Source organism: Amblyomma americanum, chromosome 6 (assembly GCF_052857255.1).
Source record: "Amblyomma americanum isolate KBUSLIRL-KWMA chromosome 6, ASM5285725v1, whole genome shotgun sequence".
NCBI classification, from domain to species: Eukaryota; Metazoa; Arthropoda; class Arachnida; order Ixodida; family Ixodidae; genus Amblyomma; species Amblyomma americanum.
Window position 1 is genome coordinate 51,411,440 of NC_135502.1, and position 18,201 is coordinate 51,429,640.

The window sequence follows — 18,201 nt, forward strand, 5'->3', positions numbered from 1 at the left end:
GACTTCGCTTCATCACGTGCACTCCGAGGCGCGCGCTCTTATTCGGACATAAATAACGGACTGATGCTACGGCTACCATGCCGGCTGGTCGTTCCTTGCTCATGGCAGATGCGAGACAGCACTTCTGTTCTTGGCTACCTGGCGCCAAAGCGGGTCTGCTCGAACTGCGAAAGCAAAGACGATCTCGCCTATCGCATACCACTCGCCGAATGGTATGCGATATCTGCTTTTAAGCTCCAGCCCTAAAGATGCACGAATGCGAGTGAGGGCAAACTGTAGTCGTTATCTGGCCATAAATGTCTGGTTGTGCCAGGTGCCGTGGTCTGCGGTAAAGAAGTGTTAAGAGACAATGCAACTTGCTGCGCAAGAGCTCAACTTCAAAAATTTTTTTCTATGTTTAAAGAAAAACCATCTTGATTAAAATTTCTGAAGTGAAAGGCAATAATGTGTTTTACTAAACCCGCCATTGTTTGTATTTTTAATTAAACCACCTCGGGATGGAATAAACGGGTGGTTATGATTGAAAACACTTTTCTGCAATTTCGGTATTTTATTTGACTTTGACATAATCAGTTTTATCAGTTGTAACTTTTTTTGTAGGTAATAATCAAAGGAAGCAAGATGGCTATTTCCCATTTTCCGCGCGGAAATTTATATTTTTGGTAACTGTCGAAATATTTTAATTTTACCATTTTATTTAAATTGTAAAAAACTATACCGTCCAAAAATATGTGATCTGAATCTTATCGAAAGCTAGAATCTGTGAAAATGTCATTACAAATTTGAGGAGTGGTGTTCTATAAAACAATTGTATTTTTCATCTATTACTGAAAAGTGGCTGGTTTCATGCCATTTCGAAATATTCAAATTGCGCTCACCACAAGAGAAATTATTTTTCGGCGAAAATAGTTTGGGCTTAGATAACATACGTTGCGGAAAGTTTCCATGCTGCCGCATAGTTCTAATAGTCTTCGGAACCCATATATGTTTAGCATACTGCGTGTAGCGTCCTACATGTAGCACACTGCTTTCTTGCGGAGCAGCTCTTAAAAGCTTATTGCATAAAAGCTTGCGGCCGCTAGCATAGGTTCAAGAGGCTCTTTTAAACTTTTCCTGCACAAGCATTGCATTGTGTGCATTCAGGAAGAGCTGCCAGTCTTCTCTGGAAGCGGAGAGCAGATTGGACCGCACCGACTATATTACGAATCTGCAAGAAAAACATAAGATTTCTGCATTGTCGTGGTAAAACCACTATGCGTTATGAGAAATGTGACTAATATTAGAGCCTGTCAGATGTTTCAATCTTTACCAAATGCAAGATAGTGCATTTGCCTAGCATCCTTTACAATAGGACTTCTCAAAAGTCTGTGCAAGAAAAATATCTCCATCATCAAAAGGATAATCGTTAATTTTGAAGAGAAATGAACGTTTCATAAAAAAAAATGCTTTAGTTTCTTAAAATTTGGGCATATATGAGTCAGTGAATGCTGTCCCTTTATTGTGCAGTAATGTAGTGCTTGTGCTGCTTAGGCTTATTTTTTCTTCAGCGAACAAAACTGAAATAGCCCACATTTATGGCACTGTTGGTTGCCACAGAAACTATCTGGAAAGCAGTTTCTTTTCACTGCACAATAGGCAGAGTTCTAAAGCAGCTATGTGAAAATAAATTTGAGAGGAAAAGCCCTATAATTTAGTTCAAGGGTGTTGCTTCTGCCTGCAGTTGTAATGCCTCTACTGAAAGTAAAGTTAAAACGTGCTGCCAGACAAGCCGCTTATGTACGAGGTGTGTCACAGCAAAATTGTTTAAAATAAATTGCGTGCTCACGGCACTGATTTACTGCAATTGCAAAGCAGCTACTGTGAAAGTAGGCAGCTTGCATACAAGTACGACACAACACCAAAAAGTTGCCAATTTTGATTGCTGTTTTATTATTATGCACACTGTCAGCTGTCTGACACTCCAAATCTCTTACAACTATATATGCACTGTACAAGCAACTCGAGGAACAAGTATACACCAGACAAAACCACTTCACATACACTTGAGTGGGTTTTTCTGCGACGCCTTTGCTGCGAACTGCAAGTTCATCACAACCTTTAATGACACTCAGACGATCTTGAACACGAAAACACACTGTACACCATCTAGGCAGCCTTCGCACGTGACTTGTGTGCCATATTATATCCTATGTTTCCCGGTGTAGCGGAGTGGTGATTACAAGCACATTCCTCCTGGGAGTGCACAATGAAATGAAGGAATCTGCAAGTGCAACTGTTTAACATGTGCTTAACATTGTTGTAACATTTCAACAAGCAGTGTGAAGGTAAACAGTGACACACCATCCGAGGACTAGACACAGTCGGGGGGAAAAAAAAAAACACCCGATACATGGGAAGTACCCGCAGGAAAGCTCAACTTTCAAAAGTGTTAATCTTCAGAATTTCTTGAAAGGATGCCAGCTTTTTCCAGACTGACAAGCAAACAGCCTTGAGAATGTTTTACCTCTTGGCCACAGTTCATTGTCACTTATGCAGTATTATGCTGTTCAAGTATTCTTGCCTCAAATTGCGTCCATGATACTTTTCAGCAGATGTATAAGCATGTGTTTTCTGATAAGTAAAGGCAGTTGTGTGCAGATGGTCCACTGTGGCAAAGAACTTCGCTTCACCTTGATGCATGACAATGTTTTATGGAATTTTCAGAGACACACTCATTGCTTCCATCTTACTGGTGTACCTCATACAACACGGGAAATCAAACCAACACAAGCAACGGAGCTAAATGCACAAGCTGTTCAGGAACTTAACACTGTTCCAAGCATGCAGTTCCCATGTCGTTGCAATCACCTAGAGGCAAATAAGGTGCTACCACTCGGCCACTTTGCACACAATATTACTTTCATTAGTTTTCTGACGCGATTAGAGCACCCTTCATAAGGAAGCCCAACACACGAAAATCCCAAAATATGAAATTCCTGGCACAGGTTTTCTATGAAAAGCCTTTTTTGTGGCCATGCACACTTTTTGGCAAAGTAAAATGTGAAGGTCCACACTTTTAAGAATTCCCATGGTGGCCAGACCACTCATTCCGAAAGTTGCACATATGCAGTAGCACCACATTTCCCCCTTGAAGTGAATTGTAAGAAGCACTGCAGTCACAAGAGCAAGAACAGAGGCCAACAACATGTGCAGTTTTCTCTTTCTGCATGTTCTGAAAGTGAACGTCAACCAGCTAAGTTGCACAGCACTAATCAAATGGACCATAATATAGCCACGATGCTCCACGAAGCAAAAGGTGCACAATCGTACGCTGCCTCTGATGGCCTCATTACAGAGCAACATTCGAGGCAAACACTTTCAGAATTGCAGCAGTAAAAGACAGCCAGCACCCTCTCTTCCAGCAAGTGGTAAGGAATCCAAAAGGAACAGCAAACTCAGCTGTGGCCGGCTTTATCTGGCAGTGACGATACACAAGAGAATCACTTCTCCTTTCCAGTGGCAGTCTCGTTTCTCTTCTTGACCTGCTCGTTCAAGCTCTGCAATCGCGTCAGCAGTGTGGAATACTGGAATATGCCCCTCCTGTCCCCAAAGGGATCCTGAAAAACAGAACAGGCACAATGGTGATTGCTAGCCACTGAAAAAGATGCTGCCTTTGTTTGCAAACTATTCGCTAGCTCAACCGCACCCATGGAAGAAGGTGCAGGGGCTGGGCATTTTGTTCCCAGTACAACTTTTTTCTGAGACCGAGTAAACAAAAGCAAGAAGCTCAATCCGTGAAGTAACGATTTGTCTCAAAGTTCTCTGCCCGATATTAAATATTAGAGTTCTGCCAATGTTTGTGAATGTTCTTCGGGCACACGCCTCACAAATGCAAGCTTTTGAACCACTTCCTCAGTCTTATATCGAATTTAGAAGGTTAGCTTACATCAGCAGTGTATACCTTTATATCCCCTTATACACACCCATGGAAATATTCGATCACTGCTCACTTCCACGAAACAACTTAGACCATCTAGTTCCCAGTCTAATCTTATTCTATTGGTTTTGAGGGAAGAAAAATCGCTGTATTGTCTGGCAAGACAGTGTCCTACTTGTTTGTGTTTCTGTGCTGTGGAGGAGCGCAAATGAGTAAAAACACTGGCTGGCAACTGGAGCTTTCCTTTTTCCTTCACAGCACCCCCCTAAAAAGTGAGACGTTACTGTGCCTTTCCTTTTCTCTACAAGAATAAAGAGCGTAGACTACGATTAAGACTAGAGTGGAAACCATACAGTCCATTTTGCTTGGTGCAAACAGGCCTAAGTGAATGAGACCTAGGAAAGCATTAAAAAAATCATCTCTTGCTGCAACAGTGTAAGTTTGAAAAAAAAAAAAATGATGCTGCCACTCACATTCATCTGAGAACCACTGAGGTGCAGGTTGTTCTTGACGACGTTTTCATACGTGTTGTAGAAATCGGGGAAAGACTTCAGGATCACTTCCCTGGATGTTAGCAAGAAAGCAAAAATTCGCAGATGATCAATGAGAGGCAGAGTATGCATTAGCATGTGGCACATTGTGTACATGTCCTCTAGGCAACGTGCATGCTTCGCAGAACCCAGGTGCCTGGCAGTGGGGGTTGCTGTCCTCCCCAATTCTGCACCCTCTCCAGTTACCACCCTCTACCCTACCATGCTCTGGCAGCATTTTCCTCCAGGCCACTTCTTTAAAGGGGCCCCCGAAACACATTTTCAGTGCATTGTTTTGCCTGTTGGTTGCATAGAATGAGTTATAGTGATGCTATTAGCATTGGTCGTACCGCGTATACTGCGGTTTTTAACACTTTAATTAGCTCGCAAAAACAAATTCGTGGTGCTGACGGTGTCACCGTACAGTGGCGGTTTTTAGCAGCGGATATGACAACACTTGGCGGGAGCTTAATGATTGGACAAAGAGTAAATATACTGCAAATTGTGCTAATAACTAGAGATACGTTTTGTCAAGTTTTTGTGTTTTATATTACATTAACAAAACCAACTTGTTTGCCTTAGATGAAAGCGCTGTAAAGCAAGTAAAACAAAAATACACCACCAGAGGCTCTGGCCGCATTTTGCATTGAAGGACTTTGCGCCTCTCTGTAAACATCCTACGACCTAGCACTCAACACTTATGACTACTCTCTATGTATCTGAGAGTGGCTTTGCGGAATTGATCCGATCGAGCCATTGCACTCTATAAGCGTTCGTTTTGGTCACAAGGAAGGATGCTTTCGTTTCACAATTAGCAGACAGTGCACATCGTCAGCTTGTGGAGGATCACTGGGCGGCGGCGCCAGATGGTGCCACGCTCCCGTCAACAGCACGCGCTCCTTGCTCGCCGAGACCAACCAGCATGCTAGGAGCGACGGGCGATGGTAGGCGGTAAGCAGTAGCTGTGCGCGCTATGCGAAATGTGTGATATCTTGCGCAGGCCGTCACAACGTCGCAGTATCTTGCGCTCGAGTTCGGATCCATAAGTAAGGGAATGTCACTGATCAGTTTTCCCTTCTGCGCCGTCGACGTGACGATGAAGCATCGCTGGGTCAGCTGGGCTTTCACATGGTTGTTGTAACCATGCAAACGGCACTGCCAGCTTTGGCATGAACAAGTTACAGCGAACAGGCAACCATGGAGTGCAAACTTCCGCCACGTGCTCAGATACAGTCGACGACCGATTTTTCGGACTCTCTAAGGACCACGAAAATAACTGAAAAATCAGGCAGTCCGGAAAATCAAATTTCACCGAAAAAATCACGAACTTATTACCAATATGCCGGAGGAAGACGTCAGTTGCATTGCTCATATTCTAAAGCTCCTCATGACTAAATTTCGCCCCGTGACATGCACGGGCGAGAACGGCGACTGCTTTCATGAGCTTGGCCTGGCTGTGCTGCCGCGGCATGTCGCCGATGAACGCACGGGTTGGGATAAAGTCTAAGTGGGAAAGCGAACACGCCGCTGCGCCCGCAGTACGATGGGCCTGGAACGAGAATGCGAAGATGGCGAAACAATAAGAACCGAGAAACAGCCGAAGCTAGCGCTTTGTCGTCGTTGGCCTTTGTCGTTAGGCCTGTTAACATGTTCGCGTTATCTTGACACAAATGGCCGGCGCTGCTGGCCACCTCGAAATTACCGGATCGCCTCAAAGTGAACAATGCTTAACAGCAGCGGCACGAACACAAACCTGTCTGACCGCGCGGGTTTATTGATGACGGAAGGACGGAGTTATGAAATATCCACCCTTCCAAAAAATCTATTAACTTTTTTTTCTGCCTAATGAACCCTCCCCCCAAACTGATGTCAACTTTTCTGACTGTTTCACCAGGCAAGCGTGCGAATACACAAGTGCTGCCTTGTACGATCACCGACCATCGTAGCTTTTCATCGACCGTGGCGATCATCTGACAAGCCTTAACAGGCTCCTTCAAAGGTTAACTAGCACTTGAAGCGGCACTTGGAGTTCCTTTGCTGTTCGGCGCTTGTAAATCGAAGCGCGTCAAAAACAAAACCACGGGGCACGCAAAGCTCATAGACGAAGTGCCATAACAAATCGAAACTCTCCTGGCCGCTTGTGGCGCCGCCAAGCATCCGTCCTCTTTGCTTCCAACATTCAGGTTGTCTTTTGCCTGCCTTCCTTGTGTGACAAAAGAGCACTATTGTTTTAAAACAAAACTTACTTCAATATTGATCTGCGCAACCTACCTTCGTCAGCCTCAGAGATTCGCAAAACCAAGTAGGATGGAAAATTCCTCCAAGGTGGCGTCTCTTGTCCTATGGCGTCACCACGCTTGTACTTGCGAGATTGGCCTGTGGTGGCGATACCTGTATTTTGGTTCTTCCTATTTTCTACCTTACAAGAGCTTTGTTTTCAGTAAGAGTGGCGTTTTTGTGATCAGGAGCTGGTATTCTATCGATACAAGCCAACTTCAATTTCTTCTCAGTGTCCCTTTAAAGCACTCGTGCAGGAAGTCCATCGTAAAGCGCTGTCTGGCGCTTACTGATCGCGGACAGCAGCCTACAATCGTTTCAATACTGGACGCTATGCACTACGTCGCTTCAGCGTGGACTGCAGTGAGCGCGTCAACTGCACAGCACTGCTTCGCGCGGTGTGGCTTTCGCATGGACGGCGGAGAGGAAACTGCCATGGAAGCTGAAGAGACGGAAGCAACGGAAGCAGCCTCTCATGATCAAGAGCTGAGTGAAGCTTTGAATGCGCTGGGTGCCACGGGAGTCACGTATGACGACTACGTCGCCGTGGATGCTGCTGTCGTGACGTCCGAGTGTCAGAGTATCGCCGAGATTGTTGCAGACTCGGTCGCGAGTGAAGCCTCAGACTGTGATGACGACGAGGAGCACGAGCCGCATGATTCCGGGGAGTTGGCGGACCCGAGCTTTGGAGAAGCCGTCGCGGCTCTGGACCTCCTCCGCAGGTACGTCGCACCTCAAAGCGACGCTGAGAGCAATGCGGCTTTCCAGACCATCGAGAAACGCTTGGTGTTTTCCAGCGAGCGGAAAAAACGGCAATCGACCATTCTCGATTTTTTTAAGACCTAAGCTCACTTGATGTCGAAATAAATTGTTTCAAGGCAAAGCTGCACTGTTTTCATTAATTTTCAAACCTTTCTTCACTGTTGCGTTTTCCCGGCTGTTATGTTTTTTTTTCGCGGTCCGGTGAAAAACGTATGAACGGGGTTCCACTGTATATACAAACTGCTTCTATGGCGAGAGGCATTAACATGAGCCGCACACGCTCGAGTCATCATGTGACCAAAGTTTGTTGTAGCTGTTCTTCCTTAGCTTGGCGTACAAGTGGATCAGTGCCACGCAAAGGCAGGCAAAACCAAGGGCCAAGCCAAGATTGAATAATAAATCTGAGGGGTTTAAGGTCCCAAAGGGACACACGGGCTGCGAGGAATGCAGTAGTGGAGTGCTCTCCATTAATTTAGATTCCCTGCGGCTCTGTAACATGCGCTGACATCACCAGCACACAGGCGCTTTTTGTGTTTCACCTCTATCGAAATGCAGCCGGGATGCAGTGCCACCGAGTGGGTGGCTTTCACATTCTGCAACCCATGTAGGCTACAACTATGGAACATGTCTAATAGTTAGCACAGGCATGAAATGGCTGAACAACTTTTCTAAGGACAGGACTTACCTCAGAGCTGGTGGACATGGTGAGTTACCCTGCAGACAGGCTTCGACAGTGTTACATACTGCCACCCTGATAGTCTCATGCTGCACTATCGTGTTGTACCGAGCAGCCTCGCCTGGCCATCTTTCCTGCAGGTCAGAAAGGGCAGGAGACATGCTGCAGTGAAACCCCTCAAAACAAACAGCTTTAGTATGCTAGACACGAGCCTCGGCTGTAAATTGCTGGTGTCAGGCAGTAACAACTCTAGAAATTTATTCTAGGAAATTTTTACGTTTCATGCGCACCTCCACTTTTTGTTGAAGCTTTTTTCCACTTGCCTCTGAGAGGCCTGTGCTTTTTCTAAACATAATGTTTGCATGATAGAGAGTACAGCCACACACACTAAGTGGAACCGGATGAATGGTTTCAATGCTGCCAAATTCCGTTCTCAAACCATACAGTACCCCAACTTCTAGTTTTGCCTTTCCGCTCTTTTGACACTTTTTAAATAGCATCTCGGTATGTAACCTAAAAGCTTACACACACCTAGGGGAGATGGTAAATAATTTTTTGCTGTTAACTCTTGATTTAAAAAAATAAGAAAAACGAAAAAAGTCTTTCTACAGCGGAAATTCAAACTGCTGCCTCACACATCAGAAACGTGAGGCTAATCTACTGCGCCACAAAACGAAGGAGACGAGAATTCTTAATTATGCTCTTATCTTTTGACTGTGTGATGGAGCACTAACTGTACCCCACAGTGGCCCGACATCTTGTTCAATTTTTATTGACTCTATAGTGGTGCACCACTGGCTAGGCAGTAGTGCTGTTTGTAGGCACCTAAAGTAAGCAAGAAAATTGAAGGGGGCACTTAAGCTCTGCTTTAAAGGTATGATGCAATAGCATACTGGGTTAATGCCCATATATGCAGAAGGTCATTTTCTACTTCACATTCACCGATCCTTGGGAGTCCTCATACCTCTCCTGGCACAGTGGTATAGCGGTTGAGCGATGTGCCACTGCTCTGCGATGGCAGGTGCTCCCAGCGGTGGGCCTTGTGCGGCCCAGGCTGCCCTTCCCGAGCGACCAGTCATTAATTTAACTGCCACCTGCCACGATGGGCAGCTTGCTCTCTATCCAGTGGCCAGGTTGTGATGAGGCTGCAGGTCACATGACCTATGTGGCCCACTTGCCTCCTAGGTTACTCTCTAGGCGCCACCTGCTAGAGTCAGAGTCATGTTCATGATTTTTTGCTCACAATGACAACGCCGACACCGGATTTCCTCGGCAACAGGTAAGTAAATAAGTTTTTACTTGTCACCAGGTGGGGCTGCTTAACAAGAAGTTGTGGGAGGATTGTAGCACTGAGGAAAACTGAACCATACTCCAATCCTGCAAAACCTTTTCAACGTGTACAGAAAGGTAACAAATGGTGCCAGCTTAATTTCACTCATCCAACGAAAGCTGCCCTCAATCAACACAACAGAACCAACAAAAGTTGGCGAGGGATTGACAAAGGGACAGCAAGGAACCAACACAAGTTGTTTCAGCGACCCTTAGAGACCCCATAATAAGGATACAGCAGCCATGTAAAGAACAAACCGTTTCATATCCAGGCTCGTTGTAGTAGGGATTTTCTGTCATCAGAGACTGGATGGAAACCAGCACGCTGGCGATGCACTGTGCTGGACTCCAGGCTGGTCCAACCCAGGTCCTGTGCAGAGCAAAATGTGACGTTTGTGCGAGCAAAATGAATAGCGCATGAAGTAAGAATGAGAAAGCAGCATATGCACAAGGCCAGTGCAAATCAAGAAGCGAAGAATAGTTTGCAATGACTAAAAAAATTCTACCTTTTCTTTATTTTGCATTCCTCACAAAGCACTGTAGCTCGCACTCTTCCAACAAACCTCTCATGACTCTTCTGGCCAAGCACGCCAAGAATATGCTGGGCTATTAGACCCACAATTCTTGCTCCTAGAACACTGTGGAGACCGTTTATCAAGCAACGTTAACATTTTTGCGGGGGCCTAATACAGATGTGAGCAGGCACTGATGTCACAACCAACCGATTCTTCACCGCTATGAAAGGAGCCATCTTGAATTTAAACGTAGTCAACCGGCCAGACTAGCTTGGATAATCTTGGCCATTTATTCTTCATCGTTGTCACTCGAGATAATGGCAAGCACTTCATTGCCATCGGGGTGGCCCACAGAGAGCTTGTGATTACACTGAAAATGGGACAGCTGCAGTGGCTGTAGCGTCCCCTGTGGCTTACGACGCCACCCACAGTGTGAGCCAGTTGGGGGGATGCATTCGAAGGCACTCGCTTCCGCTCACAGCTTCTCGTCGATTCTCTCTTGGCCTTTGCCACAGTCATTGCCCAAGGAAACAGTGCCCTTGTTTCGCGCGACACATTCATTTGTTTGCAGCGCGACCTGCAGCCGCGTCTTAATGTACGACATCAAGACCTGAGGTGTTATGGACATGACAAAAGCATGACTGATATCGCTTGGAAACGGAACGTGGGGAATGGCAAAGTTCGTGATTTTTAAAGCCCATTATTTTTAGAAAAGTGATTTTTTTTTATAAGTTCAAGGATTTCTCAGACCATCATTCAGACCATTTTCCAGGTCCCGCCGAGCCTGAAGAATCGGTCGACAACTGCACACCATGTTCATACCATCAGTCAGGCGGAAGAGAAATGCGCGTAACATAAACAATGCTATATGTAGCCTTCACAGCATCTGAGAAAACGTTTGGTTCAGTCAAACCCCCAGGAGCCATGCTGGTACTGCGCAACTAGGCTGCAGAAGAAGCATATGTGAAGGTGCTGGAAAATGTCAATAGGGGCTGCACAGTAGTGACCATACTCTTCTGCAGGGAAAGTGATGAAATCCCAATCAGGGAGGGTGTCTGACACAAAGACCCTATCTCTCCACTACTACTCATTGCATGTTTGCATACGATATTCAAAGAAATGGATTGGGAGGAGCAGGGGATAAAAGTAAATGAAGAATACATTAGTAATATCTGATTTCCTGATGATACTACCCTGCTAAATTAACTCAGGGGAAGAAACACAAAGCGCCAAAGCAGATGCCTAAAAATTTATATGAAAAAAAAAAAAAACTAATGTAATATTCAACAGTAAGGGAAGGTAACAACAGTTCACGATTGGCAATGAAGCATTGGAAGTTGTAATAGAATACATCTACTTGGAGCAAACGGTGACTGCAGATCCATTAGGTAACTAGAATGGGTGGAATGCATTTTGCAAATCATTAATAACACCTCACCAGTATTCCTTAAGAGGAAACCATATAATAGTTGTATGTAGCCAGTACTCACATATAGGGCATAAATGTGGAGGCTACTGAAAATATTAAGATATTTTTTAATGTATAAGCAGCCATTTCTTTTTCTGAATTTTTCGTTGATGCATCTTGTGTAGCAGTGCGAGTTTTATATGGCTAGAAATGACGTGCCACTGCGTACCATCTTCTGCCATGGCTTGTAACTTTGTTTGAAAGTTAAATTGATGCGTAAAAGAGGAAAAAAACTCAAGGTAAATTTGAAATGTTATCTTATGGGCAGAATCACATAACTTCTCCATGACGGGACTGAATGGAGCTGCCACTGCATCCACTCTAGCCAAGTTTTCGAAACTTTTGATTTTGGTCTCAGTTCTGTCTGCCTTCACATGCACCGCGCATTGTTCCGACTCAACCCGATGCCTTCTGCGAGTTGAAAGAGCTACGATGCAAAATTTAAGTTGCGTTGTATTCAATATGCACTGGAAAATGGGTACGGGGCACCAGAGAGACAGTTCGATGTGAGGGAACAAATGATCTGGGACCGGAGCAAATCCACAATGGTGCTCCAGTCAATGAAGGCAACAAAGAAGGCAAACTGTGGGAAAAAACATGCTAGCCAGAGCTCGAGGATCACCTGTTAACGGCAGCGGCCGCAAGCATGTATTTTTGTCCCACTCTGTAATGAAGAGGCCCTCTGCAAGTTTTCACAGTGTTTACCTTGTGTTTACCAAATAAACAGCTGTAACATTAAACGATAGCAACAGAGCAGAGTGAGTAAGAGAACAACTGACAGTTAATGATACCATAGCTAACATTAGGATGAAATGGGCACAGGCAGGGCATGTACATAATACGAAGGGAAGATAACCGATCCTTTAGGGTAACAGAATGAATTCCAAGAGAAGGCAGGCATAGCAGGGAGCGGCAGAGACTCAAGTGGGCACAGGAAAGGGCTAAATGAAGATCATTAGAAGCCTAAATACACACTAACCCTAGTGAGCTTCTTTAGGAGCAAGAGGGCAGATGCCGTTAGTCACTCCGCTAGTGCTATGTGCTGGGTCAAGGTGAAATCTCAGGCGGCATCCGCTTACCCAAGGATGCTGAGGCACACCTTCCCATTGTTGTAGAGATTTGGGTTGAAGCGCACCCGGCCTGCATCTGTGGTCATGAGGCGTACCCGAGGCGGCTGGATTGGGTAGTCTGGCGGGCACTTCATCAGGAAATGGAAGAACCCACCCTCGTATGGTGTGTCGAAGGGGCCCAGCACGAGGGCGTGGATCTGCACAGCAGCAGGAAAGGGAGGATTTGAAATATGGAGGGTTCTCATCATCCCTGCCGCCAACAAAGAGCTACTGCTAGAGCCACCACAGGAAAGACAGGTGAACACCGCATGCCACGAAACATTCTCCTACGAAAGGCTTTCACAATGCTTGCATCTCAACCTATTCACTGTGTCATGGGTCACCACTGGGTTGTCACCAGAGCATCACAGCGATGGCTCTTCCGACTTGGATCATGTGCCAATTACAGTCTGAATCGGAGGAGGATAGCTCATCTTCGAACAAGGAACTACATTCCATTAGTTCCTGCCACCGAGTCCGACACTACTTTCCAGAGGGGGTCCCTCCGACCTCTGCCAAAAGCAGCCGCACCTAGAACACAACACACCATCCAGGCGTCCGCTCGTTTTATGTGTGTACATAAAGCAATGCTTAAAGAAATATCACACGGTGAGAAAACACTGAACATTTTTGCTGTTTTGCATGATACTGTGACTAAAACACTGTCCCTAAAATTTGTTTCCTTTCTTTCCCTCGATTTTATTCATTTTGTTTGTTAAAATCAACAATTAAAAAAAAACTGGCTCTGCTTGAAGGGTATGATGCAATAGCGTTAATGCTCATATATGTGTAATTGGTCATTCTGTATTTTACATTCATAGATCTCTGGGAGTCCTCATACCACCCCTTGCGCAATGGTGCAGCGGTTAAGCGATGTTCCACTGCCCTGCGATGGCAGGTGCCACTACCGCTGGAGCTCGTGCAACCCATGTTGCTTTTCCTGAGCAACCTTTTGTGACCAATCATTAATTTAACTGCTACTTGCCACGGTGGTCAGTTTGCTCACAATCCGGTGAGCAGGTTGTGATAATGCCACAAGGTCACATGACCTAGGTGGCCCACCTATGTTGCCGGGCTTCAAACAATCACCGACGCCGATGCCAGACAATTTTTTCCGACATGGGGCTACTAACTCTCTCGCACTAAAATTGACCCTAGGGGAAACTTTTCTTTTAGAAAAAATTTGACCCTTGAAGGGTTGACCTCTCGCCAAGGATACAAAGGTACACGTGAAGTCCCTAATTATCGAAGAGGCAATGACTAAGCGGTATTGATGGGCTCCGATCACAATGTGCAACAACGATGTGCTATGTTATATTCTAAGCTTATGCTGAAGTTGAGGTCCTTCCAGACAACAGGAGTCATCACCTTGCTCAACACTTCACACTTACTTCCAATCAGAACATTTGCTCCGGACTGCACATAAATTTGGGGGGCACTTGAGCTCTGCCTTTAAGTGCATGACGCAATAGCGTTAATGGGTCTAATCAGTGACTCCACTTGATCTCGTTACCACATTACCCTATCATGTGCTGTAATAATGCTACCAGACCACATACACTCACCCCTCACCAACATGCACTTTGCTACTCGCTTAATCACTGCTCCCTTACTCCTACAATCACACACATGCTCATCTGCATACAGTCATAAGCTATGACATTATGTGAAAAACCACAGGACATACATATAAAACCCCACTTTAACCAAGCTGCACAAACGTGCCTTCGTGGCTTAGGAGCAGAATGTCAGACTCTCAATCTAAGGGTCAGCGGTTTGATTCCCCACAAATTATCAAATTTTTTTTTTTTCAATGCAATTCATTTACTTTACATAGTTACATGTCATAATGATGTTTTAAGCCATTATGACATTTTTTATGACGACCCCTGTAATCCCAATTTATGTAATGACTTAAATCACCTATCAATTCTGCTGCTCCATGTCCAGCGTCAAACCGTTTCGACCAATGCGGCGTTTCGAAACACAATGCCTGATGCCGCAGTTGAGAAGATGCGGAGTTTTCTTCTGAATGGGACCCTTAACGCTCTCGCGTTAAAAGCGCCTTAATGATGCTATCTTACAATTTTCATGGAAGGCCTGAGGTATTTTACTACACAAGAAAAGGTATGGGGCCAGGAATGTGATCAGTGAGTACATCAGACACAAGCAATTAACATCAGGGCATGGTTCAACATGTAGCATTTTAAAAAAGCCAAACTTGCAAGGAAAAAGGAGTTCTCATCTCTTGCATCGGTGGTGAGTTACCACGCGCCTACAAAAGCTCTAAATTTCCAAGTAAAAACAATAAAAATTCAACCTGCCACCCTAAATATGCACCAGTACTGAATGTGGCCTTACTGCAGCAAAATGGAATGGAGAAAGCATTTTTCTCTGCGATTATCACCAAAATTTATCCACACAACCTCAATGAAAAAAAAAAAAAACATTTAGTTACCCACACTACATTATGTGCTGTCATGTTAAAGCAACCCTTCATTGCAACTTAAAACAAGTTTTCAGTTCTACACTTCTACACGGACACACTAAGCTGGCTCATACATGATAAAAAAGAGAGCTCCACAAAAAATGCCAAATAAGAACTACATGTGTTCTGTAGAGCTTAGCACCTTGGTTATGTTGTTCTCTTCTGGTGCAATGAAGACACCTGGGGGTGGCTGGGTGTAGATGTCCATGATGTCACTGTAGCACAAGAAAAAGCAAAAAATTGATACTTGACACGCTACCTCTGCATTGGAACAAGGGCAATGTCTCATAACAGAGTTCAGCTGGCCACAACGAACTTCAGTCCACGTGCTAGCAGCAACGTTAACATTTTACAACAGGTAACGACAACCTTGACTTCAAAGCTGTTGGACATGTCGAGAAAGTGAATACAGTCAAGTTCCACAAAGCTGAGGTCTATAGAGAAGTCAAATTTTTTTCCTTTACTGCGAGAGTGTTTTTAGCTTGAAAAACGGGATAGCACGTCTGGTCCCATTGTCTAGAGCTCTACTTCGTGCAGCATGCCAGATGTACAGTCTTAGGCTGTCAAAACTGCTGGAAGCAAACTCAATGGAAACACAAGCGGGAGAAAACATTTTACTAGCAAGGTGTCTGGGGTGGTAGATAGAGGCAGTCACTCAGCAGAACCATTAACATGTGGCATGTATTTTATCACATGGTTTTTTATTAGATTCAGAGCCCATGAAAATTGCTGATTTTTTTGTTTCCTTTTAAAGAACACTACTCAGCCTTCGTGTCACTAATGGATCAGGCCTGTGGGCAGCATGTGAATGCTGTTTTCTAATTAAAGCACACTAAAACAACAACAGAGATGCCAATTTTTACAACAGAAGAAGCCCTCCAAGCTGCTGTTACTGTAAAGAGTCTTCCTAAATTAAAAACACAAACATGCAACTGGATTCAGTGACTGTACAGCTTAGCTTGCTACAGAAAAACAATCATACTGTTTTGTTTTTGCGCAACGTTGGAAAGTGACACAGGCTATAGGAACACCACAGTGCAGGGCTCCAGATAATTTCGACCACCTGGGCTTCTTTAATGTGCGCTGACATCACACAGTACATAAGCTTCTAGCATTTCGCCTCCATCGAAATGCAACCGCCGTGGCCAGGGTCGAACCCACGTCTTTCGGGTCAGCAGCCAAGCACCGTAACCACTGCGCTACGGTGGCGGCTACACTGTACTGTTTGTTGTATTTTTAACATACGAGCAGCAGAGCTTTGCAAATGGCACAGGTGATGACCTCTGCCATAAGTGGGCACTTGTGCAAAGATCAGAGCATGTAAAGCACTACCTACATGCTGCAGTGACAAAATTTCTATCCCAAAATTAGTTTACCAGCAGCTAACAAGTACTCATAGATATCTTCTGCACGCACTTATTATTTCAAGTTATGAATGACCAAACTGGAAGGAAATTCGCCTCTTCAGCTATATAGTTGTAGAAATGATCAAAGGCATGTTGCCCAGAAACTACAGCACAATGAATCGGTGGTTCTGTAATAACAAAATGTACTGATTCAAGCCACCATGGCAGTACTGCACAGATCCAATATTCTGGCCTGAGGTGCACTGCTTTTGATTTATCTTCCAAGAAAACACGCGTCCTCACTCCACAGAATAAAGTGGATGTCTCGGTGAACGCGAAGCCCCGATCGACAGCGTTTGAAAGGCAGAACTGGTTCAGTCAATCACTTAATTGTGTAACGGAGTAATTTTACCTCGCAAGTCTCAGTCGCTACCTCCACTGTCAAGGCCCCTCTCTTTGAAACGCCTCCTACGCGTGTAGCACAGACCCATTTCCGCTACAAAGAGCGCCTTGAGGAGATCCGTTGGCACACACAGCGGCCACAACAGTGACGTAACTCTTCGTCTCGTCTGTCACCCACGAAACGCATTGATTTACTCGCACGCCGAGATTTTTAACTACCGACAAAGGCGGAAATCCAGTCAACTCAGAGTCAATTTGCTACAATTTATTTTAATTACTTGCACAACCCACAGATATTCTGAATCACTCCAGATCTGCAACTTGAAGCAAGCTCGCTTCAAATTCTGGGCAACTGAGTGGAAACGTCAACCAGCGCGATCAAACGCAACTCGTACAAAGAGCCGCTGTCACTTTTACAGTCATGGAGGAGTTGGCAAAGACGCCAGCAACCCGCACAGCGCCAGCAGCGTTAGCCAGCTGGAAAGCCAGGCGCACGATCAAGACGCACAAAAACATACAAAGGATACGGAAACATCGGTTCGTCAATACCGTTTAGCCCTGAGCAGGCATTGCGGGGACGGCTCCTCGTGTTCGTAGCTGATGGGGTCCCAGAAGTTTGGCGGGCTTCGTGCAGCTTTCGCTTGCGCATCGTGCTCCTGCATTCCTTCCATCCAACACGCTTTTTTTTGGAGCGACCAGCGTTAAAATACTCCAAAAGCAAGCCCCATCAAGCGCATGCCACCTTACGCAGATCTCTTTCCCTCCGCCCAGGCCCAATCTCTTTCCCTTTCTTCTCTCCCGCATGGATGGATGACCGCCTCGTAGGAAAATACCAAAAACATTAGACTCCGTTCATCTTCACGAGAATTAATTTTATAATATTAATCTCACTGTGCGAATGCAATTATTACTGTTCAGCTTTCTTTACATACGAATCCCAGCCGAATAACCAAGACCTACTGAACTAGAGACGCAACACTTGGCACTACTCCAGCGCGCACCCTGTAGTTCATGCTTTTTGCCACTAGGGAAACGCATCTACTGGTGGCGTGGCACTACATTTAACCTGTTGACAAGATGGCGTCGATTATTTTACTTCAAGGCTGTAATAGTTTTGTCATTTGTCTACGTTTTGAGTATTTTTCATTTATCCATTGCCTTAGCAAAGATGCCAGAAAGTCTCACGCATGCATGCGCGCAAACAGAATATTCACCGCTAGGATTTAAAAAAATGTCATATTTGCATCGTTAATTACTAGGTTTCAAAATAATAAGACAGGACGAATGCACAGGGAGGCAGTGAAAGGAGAGAAATCATATGTGAAAGGCAAACGATGATGATGATCATGACGAACAAGTAAACTGAGCGCTCTCAACGGCCAA

The 18,201-nt window shown here is 45.0% G+C and overlaps 1 protein-coding gene across 2 annotated transcripts in view; it reads right to left on the reverse strand.

Annotated features, from left to right (window-relative positions):
* Window positions 1-1,905: 1,905 nt before the first annotated feature.
* LOC144093436 (ubiquitin-conjugating enzyme E2 Z-like) overlaps window positions 1,906-18,201 on the reverse strand; it is a 59,825-nt gene continuing 43,529 nt past the window's right edge. The window contains exons 1-7 of one of the 2 annotated variants that reach the window (XM_077626806.1): window positions 17,368-17,928; window positions 15,213-15,285; window positions 12,553-12,740; window positions 9,749-9,860; window positions 8,171-8,295; window positions 4,390-4,480; window positions 1,906-3,596 (exon numbers count right to left, since the gene is read on the reverse strand). In XM_077626806.1, the coding sequence (XP_077482932.1) occupies window positions 3,480-3,596; window positions 4,390-4,480; window positions 8,171-8,295; window positions 9,749-9,860; window positions 12,553-12,740; window positions 15,213-15,285; window positions 17,368-17,489 (828 nt within the window). In that variant the 5' untranslated portion in view covers window positions 17,490-17,928 and the 3' untranslated portion in view covers window positions 1,906-3,479. Of the gene's footprint in view, window positions 3,597-4,389; window positions 4,481-8,170; window positions 8,296-9,748; window positions 9,861-12,552; window positions 12,741-15,212; window positions 15,286-17,367; window positions 17,929-18,201 lie in introns of those variants that run through there. The other variant, XM_077626807.1, reaches the window with a different exon arrangement.